The 24,190-nt window shown below is 48.7% G+C and overlaps 1 protein-coding gene across 5 annotated transcripts in view; it reads right to left on the bottom strand.

The window, feature by feature from the left end:
- Herc2 (E3 ubiquitin-protein ligase HERC2) overlaps positions 1–24,190 on the bottom strand; it is a 120,551-nt gene that overhangs the window by 31,698 nt on the left and 64,663 nt on the right. For 4 of the 5 annotated variants that reach the window (XM_077703307.1, XM_077703308.1, XM_077703311.1 and 1 more), the window contains exons 44-55: positions 21,907–22,062; positions 20,621–20,948; positions 17,099–17,207; positions 13,570–13,706; positions 12,686–12,900; positions 11,426–11,623; positions 8,227–8,517; positions 7,428–7,509; positions 5,741–5,881; positions 5,203–5,293; positions 4,035–4,212; positions 2,097–2,350 (exon numbers count right to left, since the gene is read on the bottom strand). In XM_077703307.1, the coding sequence (XP_077559433.1) occupies positions 2,097–2,350; positions 4,035–4,212; positions 5,203–5,293; positions 5,741–5,881; positions 7,428–7,509; positions 8,227–8,517; positions 11,426–11,623; positions 12,686–12,900; positions 13,570–13,706; positions 17,099–17,207; positions 20,621–20,948; positions 21,907–22,062 (2,180 nt within the window). The remainder of the gene's footprint in view (positions 1–2,096; positions 2,351–4,034; positions 4,213–5,202; positions 5,294–5,740; positions 5,882–7,427; positions 7,510–8,226; positions 8,518–11,425; positions 11,624–12,685; positions 12,901–13,569; positions 13,707–17,098; positions 17,208–20,620; positions 20,949–21,906; positions 22,063–24,190) is intronic. The other variant, XM_077703310.1, reaches the window with a different exon arrangement.

Here is a 24,190-nt window from a genome sequence, read left to right as displayed (position 1 = left end):
TTGCCTGATGACCCGATCGACCCGCTCCGAGTTCGGGGCATGTGGGTCGGCGTACTCGTAAAGCTCCTGCATCGCACGGACATACTCGATCATCGATTCGTCCGGAGCTTGGGTGCGCATTTCCAACTCTCTACGCATCCGCGGGAGGTAGTCGACGGGCAGGAATTCCTCCCTGAACATCGTTCGGAAGTCATCCATCGTGCGCGCCGTGTGGCCTATCACTCGATACCACCGGGCAGCATGGTCGACTAGGGCTGCGGGCAGAACTCTGTGCAGCACCTCGCTCTCGCTGATGCCGGTCGCCTGCTCGTAACGGCTCAGAGCCAGCAGGAAAGCGTTCGCGCTCACTTGATCGCTATAACCGCTATACGTCGGCATCGGTAGCTGCACCCTGGGAGCGGGTGAGCGCGCCGCCTGCAGCACTTGCTGCATGGCGCTTGCGAGAGCGTTCGCGATGGAAGCTGCATCCACAGTCATTCCTTCGCTTACGGGCGCCTGCGTGCTCACTTGCACGAGAGGCGCGCCGCATGGGGCTTCAGCATTTGCGCAGGCCCGGCGCATGGTGGTTGAAAGCGCGGCGTCACCTGACGTAGAGCGCTCGTGGAATTCAGAACTTCCCGAAATTCTCGTTGCCGCGCGAGCCGCAGCATCTGCGTAGGCCCGGCGCATGGGGGTTGAAAGCGCGGCGTCACCTGACGTAGAGCGCTCGGGGAATTCGGAACTTTCCGAAATTTTCGTTGCCGCGCGAGCCGCAGCACCTGCGTAGGCCCGGCGCATGGGGTTTGAAAGCGCGGCGTCACCTGACGTAGAGCGCTCGTGGAATTCGGAACTTTCCGAAATTTTCGTTGGTGCGCAAGCCGCAGCATCTGCGTAGGCCGGGCGCATGGTGGTTGAAAGCGCGGCGTCACCTGACGTATAGCGCTCGCGGAATTCGGAACCTTCCGAAATTCTCGTTGCCGCGCGAGCCGCAGCATCTGCGTAGGCCCGGCGCATGGTGGTTGAAAGCGCGGCGTCAGCTGACGTATAGCGCTCGCGGAATTCAGAACTTTCCGAAATTTCCGTTGGTGCGCAAGCCGCACTCGCGGTTGCGTAGGGGCCGTGGAGAAGGGGGACCCGAGCCGCTCCTGCGGCTGCGGTGGGCGCTGTTGATGCAGAGCATCGCGGGACCTCCCGGGCATGATCACAAAGGTCAGCCAACAGCATCAAATCCGCCAACTCATAATGCTGTGCCATGTTCCTCGGAGCTAGCGAACCTCGAATTCACTTGAAAACGAGCCCCACGTTGGGCGCCAAAAATGTGGGGACCAGGGTTCTAACGGCGGCCTAGCTCGATCCTCGAGATCCGGCCGCAAGGCTAGCTCCACTGAACACCGCCGCGGATCACCAACTTGGCGTATCGGCAGCGAACAGCAAGGAACACAGGACACAGAATTCGCCCACTCCGACGTTTATTGCAATGCAATAAAGGAGACGTCGGGCGCGTCGTTCTACACCGCCGACCACCTTAGCCGGGCGGGAGAGACAGGCGCGAGGGCGGACAAAGGAAGGGCAAAAAGGAGCGAGTCGTACTTACGGCCGCTCCCGACGATGGTTCGTGTCCAAAAGAGGCCGTACCTCCGTCGCCCGCCTCGGACCAGCCCGCCGGAGCTTCCGGCCAAACCTGTCACGTGAGGGGGTCGGCCGCGCCCCCTCGCTCTCACGGGCATCCTCCCGGAGGGGAAGCGCGCGACCGCGGAGAGAGAGGTACCACCCCTCTCGCCTCCGCGGCGGGCCGAGAGGGATAGGCAAGATGGCGGAGCTCCGCAATTCCCACAATGTTCCGCCATTGCTTGGCACTGTGCTAGTAGTAGTCATCGTCATATGCATTAATATCGTTGTAGTCCTCATGCCGAGCATTAAGTGCGCGGCAGCACTTTCTTTTTGCTAGAGGCATTGCGTGTGCCGGGAACGCTAGGCGGTCGCCGCGAGGCATGTGCTCATGAGCGCTACGCGTTTTCTTGGTATTATTTCCTCAACTTACAGTTTGTACAACAGCTCCACTGATAAAATAGAATCTTATCCCCTCCCCTCAATTCAAAAGAAAGGGCAAAACCCACCAGGTCCAGACCTGCCCCGAGCGGGTCAGGGCAAGCGAGAACTGCGCGCCACACTCGAGCTGGCAGACGCCGAGCCCCTGCAGGCGCTCGACGGCGTGGGGCAGGCTGCAGCCCTCGCTGCCCCCCCGGCCGAGCTTGCCAAAGTCCCCGTCCCCCCAGGAGTAGACCGAGCCGTCCTCGCACAGGGCCAGCGTCTGGGCGTCCCGGCTGCCACAGGCCACCTGCACCACGCGCTGCCCCGACAGGGCCGCCACCTGGGAAGGACGGGGGAAGGCACGCAAATGAGCCCCTCACGTGGGGCTGTGCAAGATACAACCCAGCATACATTTTACACGTGTACTCCCATAGAGAGGAGGGTCCGAGACTACCGTCATCATCTTTACTGCGTGGGCTGGACAGCACAGTATCTCTACCAGGAAACAGAGCGTGGCAACAGGTGGTGACAAGTTGCAAGGGAATCGTGTGCAGTAGTGAGTGGCACAAGATATTCAGTACCCAACTCTAATGTTGGATGTTGATGGATGGGGAACGTGCAGTTAACACACCCAAGCAAACAGGCCCTTGTTACAGCTGGGAGGGAGGGAACAGTGAGAAACCAGCATGGCCACTGAACAACCGTGCGTACCCCCCGCCTTCAACCGGGCACCAGCAAAGAACCAAAACCTAACTTTGCTGGTCACAATGGGTAACTGCATGTGCACACCAACACACAATCGATTGCAGAATGCACCACTCGCCATGCGTGCCCCATTGTATGTCCCCCACATTGTTTCAAGCAGGAAAGGGCCCTCGCAAAACGTCAGCGCCAGGCTGAGGCTCCCCCATGCTCAAAGTGTTTGTCGTTATCACTTGACTTAGCAACCGACAGGCTTTCTCTCCTTACTTTTCCCCTGCTCCCTTTTCAGCGTCCTGTATGCACGGTGATTTTTTCCTCCCCTTCACTTGGCCATCATTTGCTTTCCCAGAAGACCTAAGCGGTGTTAGAAACCTGCACAAGTTCTTCCAGCACTGGGCACATGTAAAGCCACCAAAAAAGTGGCTGCACTCTTGCTAGACAATGGAAAGGCATAGCAGGCATGGCCCATAAGGGTGCTTTTCCGCTAGCTGCAGGGCACAACAGTCCCAGCACCCCTTCCATCTCACCTCCTGACATTCATGGCCTGACCAGCTTACATCCGAACGATTCCTATGCGCATTGCCACACAAACTGGAACACACCTTGCTTAATGCGCACACACCTTGCTTAATGCGCCCTCCTGAGGGCTCATGTTCTCTCTGGCACTCAAACGTTTCCCTTTCCCAAGTGGTGCAACACTAGTCTTGCATAGGTGAAGTGCACAAGAATACCGGTGCACCCATTTTTTCTGTTTTTCAGTCCAGGGGAACCTCTTTGGTGCCGCTCTCCCACAAGGGCACTGACCAAAGAAGTCCCGGGCCATCTCCACTGGCACGAAACCTGGGGAGGGGCGAAGCATGCAGTGTATACGTGTATTCTTGGCACCTTGGTGTTTTTGCCAATGGAGATGAAACTGTTTGGGGGTTGAGGTATGCAGCCTTGCTGTAAAAGTCTCTTGTCTTTGAAGCACGAAGCTCTCTAGCGCGAGGCGTAAACAAGTGTCCCGGTGTTTTTTTAGTACTGGCTACGAAGAGTTTCAGCGCGAGGCGCAAACGGGTGTCCCGGTGATTTTGTAGCACACGTTACAAAGCGTTCTAGCGCAAGGCGTAAATGAGTGTCCCAGTGTTTCACCACCGTGACTACATAAGACAATGATCACGATGACAACATGAGATGCCGACAGCCTGAGCCCCTAAAGGGCTTCACCCCTAAAGTAATCAAATGCATGTAGGAATAAAAACCTTGGGGGTGCTTTTGCCCAACCAAAGGACCTGTAACAGAGCCACCTCTGCAGATAGACCCCCCGAGGGATGCCCAGTCACCTGCTTGGGCCGCAGCTGGGTGAGGTTGTCCCCGTGGCCGAGCCGGCCATACTCCCCGAGCCCCCAGGTGTACAGCTCCCCGCTGGAGGTGATGGCCGCACTGTGGGAGCTCCCACACGAGATGTCCCGCACCCGCTTCGACTTGAGGGCCTCGATGAGGCGCGGCCGCTCACAGCTTCTGCACAGCGGGCAAGGGGGGCGAAGCAGCTTGTCACGCACGCACAGCACTACTTTACAGCGGGCACAGTCGCTGCACTCCCAATCCGATGAAAGTGCCGAGCCATAAAGGGATTGAGGCACCTGATGCCTGCACCCTGGTTTTACTGTTTAGATTGTAGACAGCCATCGGCTCCATAATTGCCCCCCATAAAATGAAAGATCATACACACAGCTGACCACAAACAGATCTCCATTAAACAAGTCACTGCATCCAGCTTCCACACACTGTGCCCTTTGTGTGTGTACAAAGACCTTACATTATTCTCTCTTACAAATGAATCAGATATAGGGTGACTATCAAGGTTTGCAACCCACAGCACTATTCTTGCTTTGTCACCTGCTACCAGCTTCAAAAAAACAGTGCATAGCTGAGCTGTCATCTTTGCAGAGCCGTACCACAGACTTGTCTTCTCTTTCCCGTTTTTGCTATTAGTAAACCTTTCTGTTTACTCAAATCCTAACTATGCTATCAAGGTTAGCACTGCCAGCAAGCGCTCTTTGATTTCACTGCATACGTAACTGCCGCCTTGAATCAATCAATTCGGACACCTATGCTGCATTTGCTGTCCCACTGTTTACCCCTTCCTTTCCTGGCTGTGCAAGCATCTGAGCAAAGCAAAAATGAAATAAACTTCAGATGTTGTTGACACAGAACCTGTTTTGGGGGCTTGTAAAAAAGAATGTTACTGGTTTGCAGTTGCTTATACCAGTAACTCAACCGGCAGCAACCATGATGAAATCTCATTAACCGAAAGGAATCGCGAGTGGTCCACTTTCATTTTGTACTTCATTCCCCGAAAAAATGCATAAGATTTTTTATCAGTTCCCTTAGGTATAGTTTGACATGTGCATTTTCAATTCAGTCCAAGGGCTACAATCTAGCATACAGAGTGAGCGGCGTGCAATGATACGGAGCAGTCACAAAAACTAGACCCAAACGGACGCTTACATCCTGGTGCCATGGCCCAGCTTGCCATCATCACCTTCACCCCAGGAGAAGACCTTCCCATCCACAGTCAATGCCAATGCGTGCCTACCACCTGCAAGGAAAAAAGACCCCAAGTGACCCATCTGCTCAGCTGTAAGGTGTCAAACTGCACACACGTCCCTGCTTTTCCTCTTTTGCACAGAGCTTGGAATTAGGCTTGTAGCAGTTGTATCGAAGGTGGTTTCGGACAACTTTCAATTTCTCTGTGTTGCCGTAGGCTTGATCTAGCGATTCGAGCGGCGTTTAAGTCGTAAATTGCGTTTCCTCACTGTCGCTGCTGGCACCCAGACAAAGCACATTGCTTGCCACGGTCCCAATAATAGGAAGAGCCCACAGTGAATCAGAGGAACAGCAGAAACCCACCACAGTGACAAAGGAGGAAGGGAGCAATACAGTTCAGAGAGTGCTCGCATGCGCAGAGAATGCAGTGTAAGCAAACTCCCTCGGTCGAACGACCGTGTCGGCAGAGCACGAGTGCCTGAAGCATCGCATCACCCACCTGAGTGGACGGCCACTTTCCTGACGACATACTGGCCCAGTGCCGTCATCTGCCGGGGCACCGACACGTTGTTGCAGTGGCCGAGACCGAGCCGCCCATTGGTGCCTTCTCCACAGGCGTACACTTTCCCATCGTGAGACACTGGAACGAGTAGACCAGCAGCTGCGCTGAGCTTCACAGGGTCATCACAAGGCACGTTCAAGGACAGTTACATGCACACACATGGCGTGCCAAGGTGCCTCCCTATTCAGTAAGCACCAATATTGGCCTCGTAAAGGACCATTATGTACGTCTGCATGTGCTTCACCCTCTCCTATCCTCTGCACAGCTTTTAATGAAGCTCCTTTTCTTTGGTCAGGACAAAGCCACACCACAAGAGCATTCAAAGTACTAAATTTCTTCCTTGAGACAACTGTGACAAGCACCACTGAATTGTTTGTGAAGGAACAGTGCATATTAAGATGGATAAAACAGATACTGAAGCTATTTGGAGAGATGTATCAGCCAGTGAAACCCTGCTTTTGATGGTAGAAACTAAATTTAAACTAGTTGTAGCAAGTTTTGAGAGACACATTGCAAAAGAAGCGTTTAAGGGACACTAAAGGCTAAGGGACACTAAGGGACACAAAATGGAATTTTTTTTAACTCAAAGGTCATACGCTTCGTAGCAATCTTAGCTTTTGTTCAACATGCAACGATGCGTTATTTCCTGAGAAATCCATAACGAAAGCTGTCATTTCCCTCTCCCACTTTCCTTTCATTTTTTCGTGACGTAAACACCGCATCAAAAAGTAGGCGCGAGGCACCAATTCAGTCTCTCTAGAGAGTAAACGGTTGGCATTAATATGAAACTATATGGTGCTAGGCGCTTTCAGCCTGGGAACGGTAGCTTTTACGTCACCAAGCCATGGCCAACCTTGTAGAACGTTTCTTTGACCGAGAAGGCTGGCTTTCACTTTTATAATAACAGCACAAGCATAATAACGGTAGAACTTTGCACACACGATTTACGGATTATCAATAGCAGATCACAGCGAACAACAAAGCACAAGTATGGATCATTCAGATAACCCCTGGCAGTAAGTACCCGAATCTTTCATGGGCGATAAGGTTTGAACAGGGCACGCTTCCTGCTGGAGATATTGCTTGTAGAAGCTCAAGCGTTCACCGTGGTAGGTTATTGACTTTGCTAATTGCGCACCAACGCTTTTCTAAAACGAAACTGAAAACATGATGGCCGACTCTGAAGCATGAGGGAAGCAGCCTGCCTCGCAATGTATAACATCTGTAGTCTGTGTTTTTTTAAATTAGGTCAGCTCAAGGAAAGTTCTGATTTACATTTATTTCACGCACTCAACCACTTAGGAACTGTTCATTTGAGGAAAACTTTTATAGATGCTTCTCCAATGAGCTCTTGCTGTTCACAACTTTTGTGACATCCCAAAATGTAGTACCTAAAAGCATATGGAGTATCATCGCCTGTTTTTATGCTTCTGGCATTTTCTGCCTTATTAAACAACTGCTGGTAGCGAAAGTGGTGCATTTAGATTCTCAACACCGTAATCTACCGATACAAGGCGAACTTGTTTCCACCCTTTAGCGTCCCTTTAATAAACACTGATGACAATAAAACCAGCAGCTAGACAATAAAACCAGCGGCTAAGCAAGTCAAATTTCAGAACCTTACCAATAAAGAGGCTCTTTGAGCCTCCAGATATATGCAGTGGCTTCAGACAGGAAATGGCTTCAGAAAACTGTGGCAGTTTCACCTATGAGAAGAAAAAGAATAACAAAAACAATGCTCACACTAAAAAAAATACAAGCAAGATAATCAGTTCAACATCGCCTACAATTTGTTTTAAAATGATCGCGAACACAGCAAGTAGGAACGACAAAGTTCTGAAAAAGACTGAAAAGAAAAGCTAAATGTGATACAAATACGTACTATAATGAAACAAGAAAAAGAAATATCTCGCAGTTTATTTCAGAGGACAAGGCAAAGTCTGATTCTCAGACCCTACATTACAATGCTAACTGACATTGCAAGTTGTAACGTTTATGCCTTCCCATTTTGCGGTCTGAGCAAAGTAAAAACCTCTCCCGACTTCCCAACAGACCATAAGGGCTGGAAACAAACGCCCGAGGCTAGAAAGTGGCCGCTTCATGACAGAAATGACCTGTAAGCTAGGCACGAAAGGAAAAGAAAGAAGTTGCACCTTTTCTTGCACAATGCTAGCAACCAAAAACAAGTGACTCCTGTACCTTTAATAAAGCCCTAAACGAAGAAGGGAAGAAACTGGACACGCACAATCTTCAACAGTTTATACTTGGTGCTTGTACACGAGACTTGACATCACACAAAACGAAGGAAAGCCAAAACTTCCTACCCAGCTCAGAAAAGTTTGCCCCTCTATTGTGTGCCCATATTGCAAAAAATTTAATCCACGAAGAAACACTGTGCGAGAGCCACGAGCCAAAGCACCCACCTTGGAGCCCTTGAGGCCCCCCAGCTGGTCCTTGTCGTTGAGGCCCCAGACGAACACCTTGGTCTGGAAGTCCTTGAAGTTCTCGGAGGGCCGGGCAGTGCGCTGCGACTGCGACTGCGTGCCCAGGGCCGTGTCGTCCGTGTCCTCCCAGTCCGAGGCCAGGTAGGGGAAGGTCGGGGAGAAGTCCTCGTCCTCGCCCCGGGGACGCCCCAGGATCGACAGGCCGTGCACCTTGCAGTCGATGCCGAAGCTGCGGCACTCACGGATGCCGATTTCAATGAACCGGTAGTACTGCGCCCAGGGAGAAGAAGAAGAAGAAGGAACTTTGTGGGAATCGTGGAGAACTGCGGCCCGCGATCCCGAGCCGGCGCACGCTTCGGGAGAGACACGTGCTGAAACCAGTCCGGCGCTCCACTGGTTCATCAGCGGCCCTCCCGAGATGGCACCACCGGTCTGTGCGGGGCATAGGCGCGCAGGCAGCGCAAACATGTGAGCGGGGGAGACGGAGAGAGTCTCACTGGAGGCCCGGTCGGGGCAAGATCGGCGGAACAGAGCGGCGGTGACGGATACATGTATCTCAGGTGGGAACTGTTGTTTGTTGTGCGCCGTGAGTGCCTGCCTCCCGTTTGCGATCACGATGCGGACGGCGTGATTCGTGAACGCCGTCGAGCCTTGTGCTCGCATGCTTTGGGAGTCCCCAAATAAACGGCTGTGCTTCGGCACTACTGTCTACTGTGTTCTCGTATTGGCGAACCTCGCTGGGCTGCCGTAGGCTTGGGAGCCCGCGTGGTTGACACGCCGGGAGCTAGCGTGGTAACCTACGCTGGAGTACTGGCTAGGTCAGCCCTAAGAACCCCACGATATCCCACAACTTTAATGAGCAAAAATAAATTGTGGGGTGGCTTCCTATCCGAAAGGGCAATCCTGGCGCTTGCCACTTGGTCAACCAAGACAACCTGGTCGTCAAGGCTTGAGCTATCCATGGATAACATGTTCCCCCACTGCTCACGGGAAGGGTTGGGAATGGGGGGAATGTCAGGGTTTCGGTCGCACCCCCAGATTATGTGATAGAGTGAGCCTGAAATAGGTGATTTAGTTGTACTGGGTTTGGGAACGTGTTTGTTTGAATTCGCCGTAATGTGTTTTCCTGCGTTTAAGACAAACTGGGTTGAGCGGAGGGAAAGGTCCTTTTACCTAGTGTGTAATATTGTTATTTCCTGGTAAGTCTCAATTGCGTTGGACTGTGCTCCTCCTCTGAGGCCTGGTTGGTGAGTATGCAGAGAAAGGCCAACTAACTTCACCAGTAGTCGCATCGTAGCAGGTCAAATCTGACTCAAGCCAGGTAATGTGGTTTGGAGTAAGAAACACAACTTTGCCTGTAATGAGTGCAACCAAAAACTGCAAGATTTATCCACTGACATGCTAGCAATTGTTTCTCCCGACACATACACAACAGTGGCTAGTAATTTCATTTGTTTCCCATTATTTTGGAAACTTTTGCTAAAACTGTCTCGCAACATATCCATGCTTTATCAGACAGATTTTTTTCTGACTGCTTGCTTATTTGGACATTTTTTGAAATCTCCATTAGGCCTTAGAAATCAGTTGTTGGCTGTACGTCATGACTGTACACCGTTCACAGTGAATGCAATAATACGCTGACTTTTCTGGAATTATGATGACACGCGACAGAGACAGAAATGATGGGAAAAGCACTGCTTGTGGCTTGCCAGCGCCTGTGTTATCTTTAATAACAGGCAAGGATATCCCACTAGGAAAGCTTTTCTGACGCATCATAAAGTTACATGACCTACAATTTACAGATGAATGCTGGAGCTTAAGTACAGGAAACCGGTATAACAGTTTCACCTTAAGTTCTGCATTTTCGAAGAGGCCCCGATCCCACACCTACATCATCCCGATAACGTAAGTACACATAAACTGTGTGGCACCCAAATGAAGATCTCGTGAATACAGGTGCTGCCTACTACTTTGTGAAGGGCTGGAGTGTACAGTCGAGTCCACTTATAATGATACCGTTTAAAACAATATATCGGATATGACAATAAACAACTACGGCACCGCCCACTTTTGTATGCGTTCTATAGTAAAATAAACCACTTATTACAATGCTCCAGTGCCGCGATATCGGATATAACGATTGAATCCGGTTACAGCGGGCACCAAAAATGCAAGCTGCCGCCGGCTCTCCACGCCAACCGAACCGTGAGCTGCGATGGGCCTCGCATCCCTACCACCCCTCAGAAAACGAGCCGACTGACGCTGTGTGGAAAGCAGTTTTCCTTCCCCATCCTTCCCCCCCCCCCCCCCTTCAGGCCGCTTTGGCATCGTCCCTACGCCCGCTCGCAAACTCGCGCTACTGGATGCCGCCGGTGCTGGTGCCACTCACTCGCGTGGTCGCCTACGTTCCCCTTGGTACACTTGTTGTGTCGCGTGCATGCTGCTTTGAATTTGCCTGTGTGCCTCTTCAACTGCCTCCATTTTTCCTTGGAAGGGACGCCAGGGCTGATGTGTTGGAAACGTCAGAGTGCCTCACTGAAGAGGTGATTGTTGCACGAATACAGTGACAACTCTGATGACGCGGTTGCGCAGCCAACTCAGGTAGCGTCTTCGCAAGAGGCCCAGCGTGCATGATACATTCTCACAGGGACTTCGTTCCCGCCAAGGGCCCTTTGCTCAGCTAGGTGAAGCACCTACAGATGCTCTTGAAAAAGATGTACACCAGCTTCGCGTGCACCAAACATTGCTGACGGACTATGGCTTAAGTTCTGCAAATAAGTAGTAGCACGACCTTGCTTGCATGCGAATAAAATGTTTTGAGCTCGGCTTCATCTTTTTATTTCGCAACCCACTTATAACAATTATAGGTAACAACAATGGGATTTCCTTGGCACTTGGATATTGTTGTAAGTGGACTAGACTGTAGGAACCAACCCATACAGCTACCCCAGCCCATTTCACTTGCAGCGTTAGCTTGTCATATCAGAGTGTCAAAATTGAAAATCAGATGCAGATAACAGCAGCAACGAAAGTTACTGGAGTCTATTAGCACTGAAAAAAGAAAAGCGGAGTCTGCCAACAATTCTTGTGCCCTCTCTTTTTTAATAAGGAATTATAATGTTTACCCTCACAGCTCAAACAGGCAGTTCTTAAAATGCCCCAGCACGCTTTCCCTCACCTCTCGCATGTCGGAGAGCAGGGTGATCTGGCTGTCCGTGGACTCCACATGAATGGTCCGCAGTTCGGACATCCAGGTGAGGCACGGTCCACCGCTGACGACAATCAGTGAGGGCATGTAGCTGGAATCCGCTGGGTCGACTGTCATCCACAGACGTTCAATCAACACCCCGGCATGCAGCTCCAACCGGATCCAGTGCTGCCAGAAGAAAGCGGTCACATGAAGGAAAACTGGGAACGCTAACACTTACAAAACAAATGCGATGAAACTTATGAGCGCGTATAAAATTGCATGACAGACAAGAAGACAGTCACAGTTCTGGCTATCAGCTGACTCCTTACTGTAATCTAAGCACTTAAATGCACCCATGCAGCTATTTAGGCTACGATATAGCGTCATGCAAGACACTCCACATTTTATTTGTGCATATCACACAGCCGAGGTGATACACCAGAGCTCTTTCTCAGATAGAGCAACCGAAGTTATACGAATGCAATTATCTTTCTGTTGTGGTATGTCAAAAGCCTTCATTTCCCTTCCAGCCAGTTAAGCATTGTGTCATATTGCTTTTCAACCACTGCAAACTGATCAAACACAAGCTGGCATACATGTAGACATAGCAGAGTGAAGAACATGCTTGAATACTTCAAGCATCATGACAAGTCTAGCACTACTTTGTTTCAGGGCCATCAAAACATCTTCAAGGCTCTTTGCATGCAATGCTTACATAGCAGCGACTCCCAGGGTCAGCCTCCAATGCCAACATCAAAATTGGCACACGACTTAGGTGCAGTTTCACACGGTTGGTGAAAACCAAATTAACAGCCACTCCTCAAAGAGCACCAAAGCACCTCCCTCTCACCCTTCTTCTACCATACCATGTCCTGACTGCCGCCAGGTCTACACGTGCCCAATACCTACAGACATATACCGCCACCCTGCAAAAATGTATCCCCCCTGACAACAGCATCCACTCTTGCAACACGCTGCTCTCCCGCTGGGCATTCACAAACACAGCGGGAATCGATCGCCGCATGTGGTTATGCCTATGTGTGGGAATGTGCAGCATATACAGTATATGCATGTACGCATGCGTGTACACACATTGTTGCTTTTTCCTCCTGAACCCCTTTTCCCCTACTAGGCCAAAGAGCCATTAAATAAAGACTTTTCATTCATTCGTTCACCTCTAACCTACAGACACCAAGGGACGTGCGAGTTGGGTGCAACCCTCAAGGCCAAGTTGGGTGCAACCCTTACCTTTCCACGGGGCCCACAGCTCTGCCAGGCAGAGCGGGTGCCGTCAATGAGGCAGTGGGCGTTGCTCTCACTGGACGACACGGTCAGGGCCTTGACGCAGTGGCCCCACTTGTCCAGCAGAGTGGCGGGGCCGCTGCCGTGCCGGCCCTCGGGGTCAGCTGACCTCTTCTTGCGCGAGCACTCACCAGGGTAGCCCCCATATGTTGGCAGTGCACCTGCCAGCAGCGAGTGTTGATGTTAAAAGAATTCCTCAAGTCATAAAGGCTTAATCCTAAAAGGCTTGCAATGCTAAAAAACACTTTAGTCAATGTCAAGACAACTGAGTGAAAAGCTTTACAAACACTTAGTGCAAGGAATAACATGAAAGATGCAGAAAGAGAAAGAAAAACTTTTTTTAATTGTACGTGCCACAGAATGTGCTCTACATGCTCGGGTCTCTGTACGTATTGGAATATTTGGTTCCGAAATGAAATCAGTTGCAGTAGCGCCAGTCTTGTCTGCCCCTCTTGCGCCGTCTGTTTTGCACTAACTTTTATTGTGAACAACATGAACTAACTAGCCGAGTAGCAGGTTTTACTAAAACGCAGTGGGTTTGCCTATCTTTTTTTCGGTCAATCAGTAATCAATACCATCTACGCAAATGGTAATAATTTCAGTTCACATAAGAACTCAGCTACTCCTCATGATTTGGTAAATGCCCTCGGTAGACATCCTTTGGTCAGCGAGGAAACGGGAAACCACATTACATGTTCAGACACTGCAGGCCGGTACTGGTGCGGTGAGCCCTGGTGTTGTGCGTCGCCCCCTTAGATTGTGGGCCCTACGGTTCACATGTGGGGCTACCGCTCACGGCAGTTGCTTTCACCCATGTATCTGCTGCTTACCCACTCGGGGTATCTCGTTGAAGGGGTGCTTGTGAACCTGGTTAGTCTTGAAGCACCGGTCACAGAAGTTGTAGTTTCGGCAGAAACGGCACTTGAACCGGGTGCCCACGATGGGGCACGTGTCGCAGCCGTCGCAGCTGCAAAATTAGAAAAGAAAAGATTGCCGGCTAAGGTGGACAAACAATGATTCCTCGGCGAGGTAATGCTCAAAAGGGTTAGGTATCACATAATTCTTTTAATTTGATAGTGCCTCAAAAAGCTATACTATGCTCTGGTCAAGTATTCATTAATTAAAGTTTTGAATAATCTTTACAAAAAGTTCTTTTGTCCAGCTGTTTAGAACTAGATTCTTCTTTTTTTTTAATAAATTAAGCTGGAATGCAGCTCTTAATTAAATCATGGCTTTCGCCCCTCAATCAGCTCCTTGCCCCAAAGATTGCTTTTAACTAGGTGTGTGCAAATATTGAAAATTTCAAATATGAATCGAATACAAATAAGGCAAAAAACTGCCTTCGAATATTGAATCAAATATCGAATATATGTGTAATATTCAAAGATGCAAAACAAAAAGTACAGTGGAACCTTGATGTTATGTCCCCTGGTCTTATGACGACCCGCTTCTTACAACGAATCACCGTGGTTCCGGCAAACTCCCACAAAAAACCATGCATTAAAAATCCTGATTATACAACGCTCAGGTGCATGCAGCCCGCTTCATACGACAGGCCCTGGCAGGAATAAACCGGCGTTTTTCCCATCTTTTACACCGCTTACTCCCTCGTCCCGACCTCCCTTCATTCTTAACCCCCGTTTGACGCTGCTTGATGCGCAAAGGTCCGCAGGTGGGCCAGACCACTTGCTGAACAGACGCAAGTAAGCAGGCGGGTACTCGCAAACCGGAGTTAACCTTTGACGGCCCCAAGCAAAAGCAGAACGCCAACGCGCCAACTGCAAGAGGTCAAAGTACAGGTAGCCGGTGGATCACGGATTTGAAGCTCCCATAGAGCCGATGAGCGTGAAAACACACACGACGCAACCCCACCGTGATGACCGAACACCTGCTTTCCTCGCCCGCTCGACTTCCTTTCACAAGGATCTTTCTCCTCCTCTCCCTGCTTATCGGTGTCTTTCAAAGCCGCGTTATCGCTCCGTTCCTCTCTTTACCACCTTTTTTCCATCGCCACCTTGTACTGTCGTTCGTATTCCTTGACCTTGGCAGTTTCACACTATCAACTTTTCCCTTCTCAATTTGCTCGGCCGCATCCCAGTTTATCTCACCCGCACGAGGTGCAGGGCTGGCGGGCTAGCACCGGACGGCATGGGGGTCTAGTGACGCATGGCTGGCGGACTTGCGCAGGCGCCATGGAGGGAAGGGGGGCAAAAAATAGGCGTCTTCTTTTCTTTTTTTTTGAAAATTGTTATTTTAGCCAGAGGTTCGGAAATGACACGAGAACGCGCTAAATATAGTACAGTCTACGCTCGTTACAGCGGATCCGGCAACAACGGACTTTCGGTTACAACAGACCATTTGTGTTGGTTTGTCTGGTACCCATGCATTTTAAATGGAGTCCACTCCGCTCACAACGGACCCGGCTAGAGCAGACTATCGGCTACAACAGACTAAATTTTAGGTGAAAATTGTTTCGACTGAACGTTTATAGCGGACTTCCGCGGGGCCGGCGCCCGGTGTGCTTTTTCGTTTATTTTGGCAAGAAAACTATTATGTCTGGCAACATTGCTGGCAGCCGGGTCGTTGGCGCAGCCAAGCCAAGCCAGTGGCTTTTTTTTTGTGCGACCAGCGGCATGAGCGGCAGGGTAGCTGATTTCACTGTCGGATAAATTAAGCGTAATTAACGCTGTTGAACACGAGGAAAAACAGGCTGACATCGCCAGAAGTACAGGACTGTCTAAGCACAGTGTCCGCTGTACCGTCAAGAACAAGGCCGCTGCCGATAAACGCGACTCCGGTGAGATTGAAAACAGGGCGAAGTGGTGCACTCGGAGGCGAGTCTGCCCTCGTCAGTTTTTTTATGTAATAAAAAACTCGGGTTCAGTGAAGTTCGGCTTTTATTAGTCCCACGCATGCATCGTTCCCGTTCCGTTCGGTGAAAAAGGTAAGAAATGCCTCAAGTAGGGGTTGTTCCCCATCCACTGTGTGCAATCTGCCGGTAACCGTGCGCAGTCCAACTGGTCTAACTTTCGATTTTACAGCTGACCGTCATCAGATTATTTCATTACATCTGTTTGAATGACCAGAATAAAATCGCTAAAAATGTGGAATCTGCCTTGAGGGAACGTTAGGCAGCGATCCGATTTGTTTGACGAACGGTTTCGGGAAAACCTGCCTCGTCGTGAGGGGATTTAAAAGAGCCTAGCTAATGCTGATGGGCACGACTGATGTTTTATAGCTGGTTTATAATTGCGCCTAGTTATATTCTTGCGTTATTTGCTCAGCTCATCTTGCGTCTTTACGCGCTTGACCACATGCGCTGGCCTTTTCGAAGTGCCGGTGCTAAGTATCGGAAACGGTGTTGACGCGATTCTTTGCCCTCGCGCGAACACTGTGCAGAGGTGCTGCAGGCGTGCAGAAAGAACAAAGTGTATGTACTATGCATGCAATATCGGTCAAAGTAGCCACTGTAGAGCTCATAGCCCCCCCCCCGTCAGATACTGCATACTTCGGCTACAGCGGACGTTTTTTTCAGGATTCAGAGGGTCCGTTGTAACGGGCGTATACTGTATATAAATAAGTTCGTACCCCACTTGTTGCGTAAGACTGTCTAACTAGGCCGGCATTTGCTCATATCCTGATCATGCAACACGCAGTCATACAACACTCTCACACAGTCCTTGAAAGTCAAATTATTGGGGTTCCATTGTAACAATAGTTTTTGTAACCCTTTTAAATTAAACTGCTGCATGAACGAGAGATCTGGGGCAATGCACTCATAACAAATTATCACGCAGTTAATTTCTCAACAGGTTCAGAAAGTATGCACTTCCTATGCCCCATGACAACATCTTTGCATAAAAAAAAAATTAAAAAGAAAAGCGCGAAATCTCTTTTTTCGCAAGATAAGGCCTTCATGGCTCCAAGAACTTCATTTATTATCGCGCCAGGAATGCTCTTGCCGCCTTCAAATCTCAACCACGCGTTGGGGCGACGGTGCATCTAAACACAAGTGGCCGAAAAATAAATGTTTAGCGAAAGGCTGTTAGGGAGCGGCAATCCTTTTTCTTGTAGAATGAGGCACACTGCACGGTACTACGTTAGCTGTTCTTATCTCTTTCAAAAGCAGGGGATCTTGATATCTGCAAGACTTTCTTTTTTATTCACACAAGCATTTGCAAAGCTCACGGAGACCCACCCTCCCGCCCTTGCTCCGCAACGGCTGCGTGTGATCTTTGCGCCTTGAAGATCTTTGCACCTTGAAGGTCATTAACCGATTTACCCATCCCAAAGATGTCATTAGCACACCATAGGAGCGACTGGGCAGGGCTCGAGGCTCCAGCAAACTGCACCACTTACACAATGTTTTCGTGAACAATGGAGACTCGCTCCATTTCGGAGACCAGGCCCATCCAGTTGGACTGCTGCGGGAAGTCGACGGTCACATCACGACCACTGCGGCTGACGTCTGCGAGAGGCCCAAGAAAAGGTCGGGACATTCCCAGCTCAAACGACTGCCAACCAAACGGGAGATTGTCCCGAGAATCGCAATCTTTCCAAAAAAGCACGCAGTTCATATGAAACAACTGTTTCAGCTACTATATGCTCCAACTTGGTTCCCACAAATCTTTGCCCATACGCTTGAATTATTTAATAACTTAGATTTCCTTTAATTATGAATTATCAAAAAAGGTGTGAAACAAAACGTTGTAAACCAGCAAATGCTGCCAGCAGATCAAACTGTACCAAGCTTATATGTTATTAGTTGAAATGTGACTGTTTGCACCTGTGACGCCAACTCAACTGACTCCTCTTTAGTCTCTGGATCGCCTCGAAAAGGCACTGCCACATTAAAGTCTAAGCTCTTGATCAGGATCCGCAAAAACTTATCGTATAAGCTATTCATAACATTCACACATTCTCAAGAGCTGTGTTCAGGGTCACCAAACGTACGCACAAAAAAATGACAAACAACCACACCTCGTACTCCTGACGCACAGTGCCAGTTAAATGCCTTTTTATCAAAGTCAAAGGAGCTTTCTTCGAACTCTGATAACAGAACACATCAGCTTTCAAGGGAGTAAAATATTTTTCCCTCCCTCTGTACATTGGTGACTTCAATGTGCAAGAATACCTGAAAAATTAATGCTGAGGCAAAATTCCTATGCACAGAGGTGGAAGCAGGCTCGAGCCTTTCAGAGCAGCTCAGGCAGCAGGAATAATGCTGTTTTGGTGCAGCTTTGGAGCAATAAAAGGGAAGCTTTGGAGCACCTTTGGAGGATTAAAAAGCAATTTTTGGAGCTGTAAAAGTCTGTCTGGGAGCAGATTTCTGCATGCAGATGCCACTTCCTTTGCAATTTCTGTTCTGGTCAACACAGACAACAAAACTTTAAATGGCTCATCACCATCATCAGCCTATCTATGCCCACTGCAGGGCAAAGGCCTCTCTCATAGATCTCCAATTATCTCGGTCCTCTGCTAACTGAATTTATCATTCAATATAAAGCAAACAACACTTTCAAAAACAACAAAAAAACATAATTAAGACATCATAGCTGACAGAGCAACAACTATGAGGAAACTAGAGATAAGAGATGCTTTGAATAGCCACACCTAAATAGACCAGACAAATGAAAAAACTCTGCAGGAATTCAGAGAATTGTCTATTAATGCATAGCATTGTTGTGCCGCTTGTCTTGAGTGTGAGTTCTTTAGTCGATTTTTTTTGTTTTTTTTTTAAGTCCTGTCCGATCAATTATCTCCATTTAAGCTACTATAATGATTGCAAGTGCAACTTCAGCTAAATATGCATTATTGTGGAAATGCAGGGCGTTATACGCTTTGAGATTTCCCTTAAGCTTTTTATATTTTTCTTATTTTTTAGTCTTTCAAAATTTTGTTCAACAAATTATCTCCGTTTATGCTATTATAACGATTACAGGTGGGACTTCCCCAAAATGTGCACTATTGTGGATATGCAGGGCGTTATACGGTTTGCCATTTTCTGTATTTTTTAATATTTTTCTTATTTTTTAGTTTTCAAAATTTCGTTTGGCTAATTATCTCCATTTATGCTATTATAACGATTACAGGTGCAACTTTTAATAAATCTACATTATTGTGGAAATGCAGGTTCCCCATTTGCACTGTTCCCCATTTTCTGTAATCTGTCCATAGTATTCTTATTTTTTTAGTTTTTAATGTTTCGTTCAACCAATCACCGCCATTTATGCTATTATAATCATTGCAGGAAATTCAGAGTGTTTGGTACACAGTCCTGGCTGTGGGGGTACTCGGCAAAGAATGCTACGCATTAAAATAAGTGTTTGTGGTATACTACGTATACACCACCGCTGCTGACATGATAAACAACCCAGAGAAGAATAGAGCTGGATAGGCAAAATATTCCCTTTTGCAGTTCATAATAAAAGTTTTACCTTCATTCTAAACCTAACAAGTCTCTATCAACAAATTAAGAAAATAAACCAATGCTCCTGGTATTGAAGCGTCACAGCTGACATGAGAAACTACAAGAAAAGAAGAGATAGTGATGCACTGTAGTATAACTAAACCTGACTAGACTTCAGAGAAATAAAAATAAATATTCACGTTAACGAAACAACAAAACACAAGGGAAGAAATTATCGTAGCGTATTATTAGCCCACTATTGCATGCATGCTTCCATCTACTGAAAAAAATTCACCGTGACTACGCCACCCTTATCCAGATACTGAACATACCAGTGTTTATCCCCTTTTTTCACCTGTAAACAGCATACCAAGTTATAAAATTAAAAGATTCAAAGTAAAAAAAAAAAAAACACGTTGCTATACAGCTACCCCCTGACTGATTGATTATGAGGCCTGCAAGCCAACCAGCACAGGCGATGAGACGCGCCGCAGTAGGGGGCTCCGGATTAATTCTGACCACCTGGGGATCTCTAACGTGCGCCGAAATCTTGAACACACTGACGCTTTTGTTTTCACCTCCATCATGCAAGCCCCATCTATTGAGCTGATTACTTGCAGATAGCTGCAAACTTGACAGAAGCTCCCCACCGGCTTGGGACAGTGGGGCTCCTGTTATCTCACCCCGTTCGACGCTACACCGCACGGCGGCATATAGGCAACCTTTGGAATGGCAAATGCATTCCCGATACGATAGAATTCCAAGAGTTTCACTGAAAAGTCAAACTACAGTCAAACTTCAATGTAACGAACTTCAATGTAATGAAACCCCCAAGGTAACGAACCACGGAATCTTTTTTAATTTCAAGTGTATGCCCACCATGCATTTTCACCCTCTGCGTAACAGAGTCCCGTTTGCCGAAATTTCAATGTAACGAAGTTTCATGGGCAACTAGGCACGAAATTTTGGTTGTAGGAGTAGATTTTTGGAGGTGCAAGTGCCGATATTGGGTCTCGACAAAATGTGAACGGCGGCTTGGGTCGCCCAACGCCGCATATGCAGCGGGCCACGGAGTACGTGAGCGAGCCCCTTGCCTACAAGCTTTTTGCAAGAAAAGCGGATTGGCGCAGCGTGGCGCAAATGTTGCAGCATTTCCAACCCTGTATATATAGTCTGATTACAGCTAAAATCGACTCAATGAATTAAAATCCAACCGCACAAATGAACCACAGCTTCGAGAACAACCAGACCAGCTAGTTTTGACATCACTGTGCCACATTTTGCCTCTAGCAATCTCGTTTACATGAAAAGGCCTTTAACAGCGCTGTGCAACCGGGACGTAACAGGCTGGCCGAGATTACGAGAGAAAAGAAGGGTGGGGGGGCGAGGGCAGGAAAGAAGCAGCGGAGGAGGAGGAGGAGGAGAGAGAGACCTGGCCAGCAGCCCACCCGGCTCCGTCTCGGTAAACTCACTCAACGCAGAGCACTCACTGGTGACCGTGCCAATGCTGGACCGGGTCACCGAGCCCCACTTGTACTTGGGCTGGTTCACGGTGGGCCGCACGCGCACCCGGTCGCCCGGCCGCAGGCCCGCCTGCTGCGGCTGCTGCTGCGAAGAAGCCGGAGCCGGTGCCACAGCAGCAGCTGAAGCCGCAGCCAGGCCGCCCACGGCCGCCGCTGCTGCCTGCTGCTGCTGGGAGTCGCCCAGCAGCTCCACGTGGATGTATCGCACCCAGTAAACCCCGCCCTTGTGCTGCCAGTCCACCAGCACATTCAGGTCGTGCAGGCCGTCATGGTCCACCTGATGAAGGAGGGGCAACCGATGTCACTACCACCAGCGGCAGCCCCGTTACATGCTTACTGCAAAATGAGCGCGTCTGCCTCAGGCTCATGCCATTTCTATCCTGAATCATCCCAATCCAATCTTGAACCACAATTTTCCCATCTCATCCTTGTCTGTCCTCATTTCCAATCCTGTCCCTCACAGCCATGGCTACATGGCTGATTGCACGTTGCAAACTGCGTGATTCTGCTGTATCTTTGGTGGGTTTACATTATGTTATCAGTAGCAGTAAGTCCGCGGGTGATGCGTCATTATGGGAAATCATTTCTCAGAAGGATAACCAAAGGGAGCAGCCTTGAACACCCGTTTTGATTTCTTCTTTCAGTTTGTTTGGCATTTCCTGTAGCTAGTTCGGGTGCTTTACGGATGTCACAAATCTTATTCATCTTATCTATAGGGTGTAAATGTCATTTGGGCTGGACTTGTTGCCTCTATTTCAAGAAAGACTGGCATCTTGAAAACAGATGTAGGCTACATTGCCCAATCACATGCACAACAAACTGCAAGGCTGAAAGCCATTTTCTGTACCTAGAAAACCACTTGAGCTAAGAATTTGAGTTTTACTCAGAATATCGCTAATGCACGTAATAAAATTTTGTACATCCCACAATGTTTTTTCATTTTAATGTCACTGACATATTTTGCGAAGCTCGCTAAAATTTGGTGTTTGACATATTAAATGTTTCATTTCCTCTTCCTACTAAAGCCCGTCTATTTAGTTTTATTTTCATATATCTTGCATGTATAAAACACACCTGGGTTTTGAAGACAATGTAACTGAAATTCAATATAAGCTGGGCTATGTAGCCTCCCCCTTCTTCAGCACTATTTCACCAGGAGAACAGACTAAGAGCTTGAAATGATAAAATGTACACTAGTGCGTTCCCATCCAGACAGAATGCCACATGACTCTCACCTCTACGACGCGACCGACGTCCCCTTCGTGGACCTCCTCATACGTGCGGCAGCAATGAACCCACATGCCAGGTGAGATCCGATTACGGACGTAGACGGCGTAATCATCATTGTTGGTGAAGTCTCCCCTGCACAGGTAGCCCGTGCTCGGTATGGCCTGCAGTGACACAGAAATGCCCCGCCAATAAACTATTGGAAAAACGACATGAAACTGCCAGTAAGCCACTGTGACCGATTTTGACACGAGGCAAAAGAAAAGATAAGGAAAGGCTGGCTAAGTAAGACATCAATGATACAATTTGCATCAAACATTCAACCCAAAGCAATTGTTTCTTTGCAACATGCTGTTTTGCTACACCACAATATTGTCATGCGGCAACGACGAAGCGCCGTTGGAACATACCACTGTGGTGATGAACTAATGACAAAGAAGAAGTTGTACCCAGCACGTAGCCTGTGCAGGTTTGGTCTCACAGCCAACATCGTGTAAACAGTGTAAATCACTCATCATCTACCGTGGTTCCTGAAGCTTTCATCCTGCTGCCATGTAACAATATACCATGACCCTCTACTCCCGTTTTTCATCTCACAAAGAAGCTCAATGTTCACAAATAACCGAATCTGAGCCCTCACAACTTAGCGATCAAGTAAAGCAGTCAGCTTCTGCTGTGGGAGACAGCAGTACTCTTGTTTAGTAAATTACCTGTACCTCTCAAGCAATAACCATGCTTTATTACGGAAACTTTGGAGTCTGTCTACTGTGCGGTAGTAACTGAACCCATTTGCAAGTTTTCAGTTGGTTGGGATTGCCTTTCCAAGCTCCTCTAAGCTATCCCACAGATTGCAGCTGTTCTTTCGAATATAATGATACTTTGTTTTTTTTTCTTTTGCTGCATTTTTGACACCTACCATATTTACACGATTGTAGGTCGACCCCTTTTTTCAAGTTTGACAATCCAATGTTGGGGGGGTCAACTTAGAACCGAAATCGAACTTTGTGCCACTTGTAACGGCAAGACAAATGAGAAATCAGGGGTGCTACGAGCTGGGGAAAGCCTAGCACCCTTGTTTCTATGGTTATGGTCGAAGCGTAGCGTTTACCATTGCATACGTTCTAGCACCAATAAAGCTGATGCTGACTTTAAAGTTGGGGTTCCCGATCTGTGCGCTTTATCCACCGTACCTAGAGCGGCTAACCTTCCACCGGCGCGTTCGGAAATGTACTGAACGTGATACGATTGTGCCTACGTCAGCACGCGCCTTGCATTGATTCAAGGGATTCAGTAATACTCACTTTGTTTATTAGTAACGAGTAACGTACTAACGAATCAAAGGAAATCGCGAGTGGCCGCTAGTGTCAGCCGCCATGTTGTTTGTTTTGATATCGCGAGGCAATGCCGCTGCCGGTAGCTTCGATGGGTGTCATATCGCAGCAAATGTGTTCTCATGATTGGGAATAAAGTTTCTCGCTCAACCCACAGCGCATGGTTATGCCGCGTGCTTATACAAAAGCTGTTCTTTTTTAAGGGGGGACGCGGCTTTCAACTTCGGAAAAATGACCAAAACATCGTTTTTTTGAAACCCACATATTCGGCTTCTATGTTTCCTATTCTATGCGTCTGCAAAGTTTTTACGCTGAAAAGCGTCGCAAAGTGGCATAAAAAAATACTTTTGTCAGGCGCGGTGACAAACTATCAGCGCAAAAGGGCGAAAAAACGGCAATTTTCGGAGCGCTCTATCTCCGCAACGGTGCCACCGGGCGCGGCCATTTTGATATGGTTAGATCGGCCGAGCGATCGTCTTTCCGGTTCCGCTCGTCTCTTTTATCTTCGTTCATTCACAAACGCACAAACGGCAGAAAAGAAACGACGCACAAACGAAGCTAGAAATAGATGCTGAAGCGCTATTGGTCCTCCGGTCGGGGCGCAGAACGACGACCCTCCTTATTGGATGTCGCGGGCGCAACGCAAGATGGCGGCCGCCTGAGCTGCGTAGCGAGCGGATTGAGTTCATTTTCGCCGCTTCGCTCGGCCGAGTTTCTGTTCAATCTGTGGTATTCAACATCGGACGTTATCGCGATGGGAATGCCAGAGATAACTAGCCAGATTACGGGAAGTTGTGTGGCTCGAAAGGCGGAGGTCATCGAACGCTTCGTGGTGCGCGTGACTCTACCGTCGCCAGACCCCGGAGTTTGACGCGGTGTGCGCGCTTGCGATAGCGGTTCGTGAAGTGAACTTTTAGTCGGATTTGCGATGTTTACACGCTTAGTTATTGCTGTGTTTTGA

The sequence above is a fragment of the Haemaphysalis longicornis genome, unplaced genomic scaffold (assembly GCF_048455015.1).
Source record: "Haemaphysalis longicornis isolate Haplotype H1 unplaced genomic scaffold, Haemaphysalis longicornis Haplotype H1 scaffold_3, whole genome shotgun sequence".
Taxonomy (NCBI): Eukaryota; Metazoa; Arthropoda; class Arachnida; order Ixodida; family Ixodidae; genus Haemaphysalis; species Haemaphysalis longicornis.
This window is presented reverse-complemented; position numbering and strand designations above follow the sequence as displayed.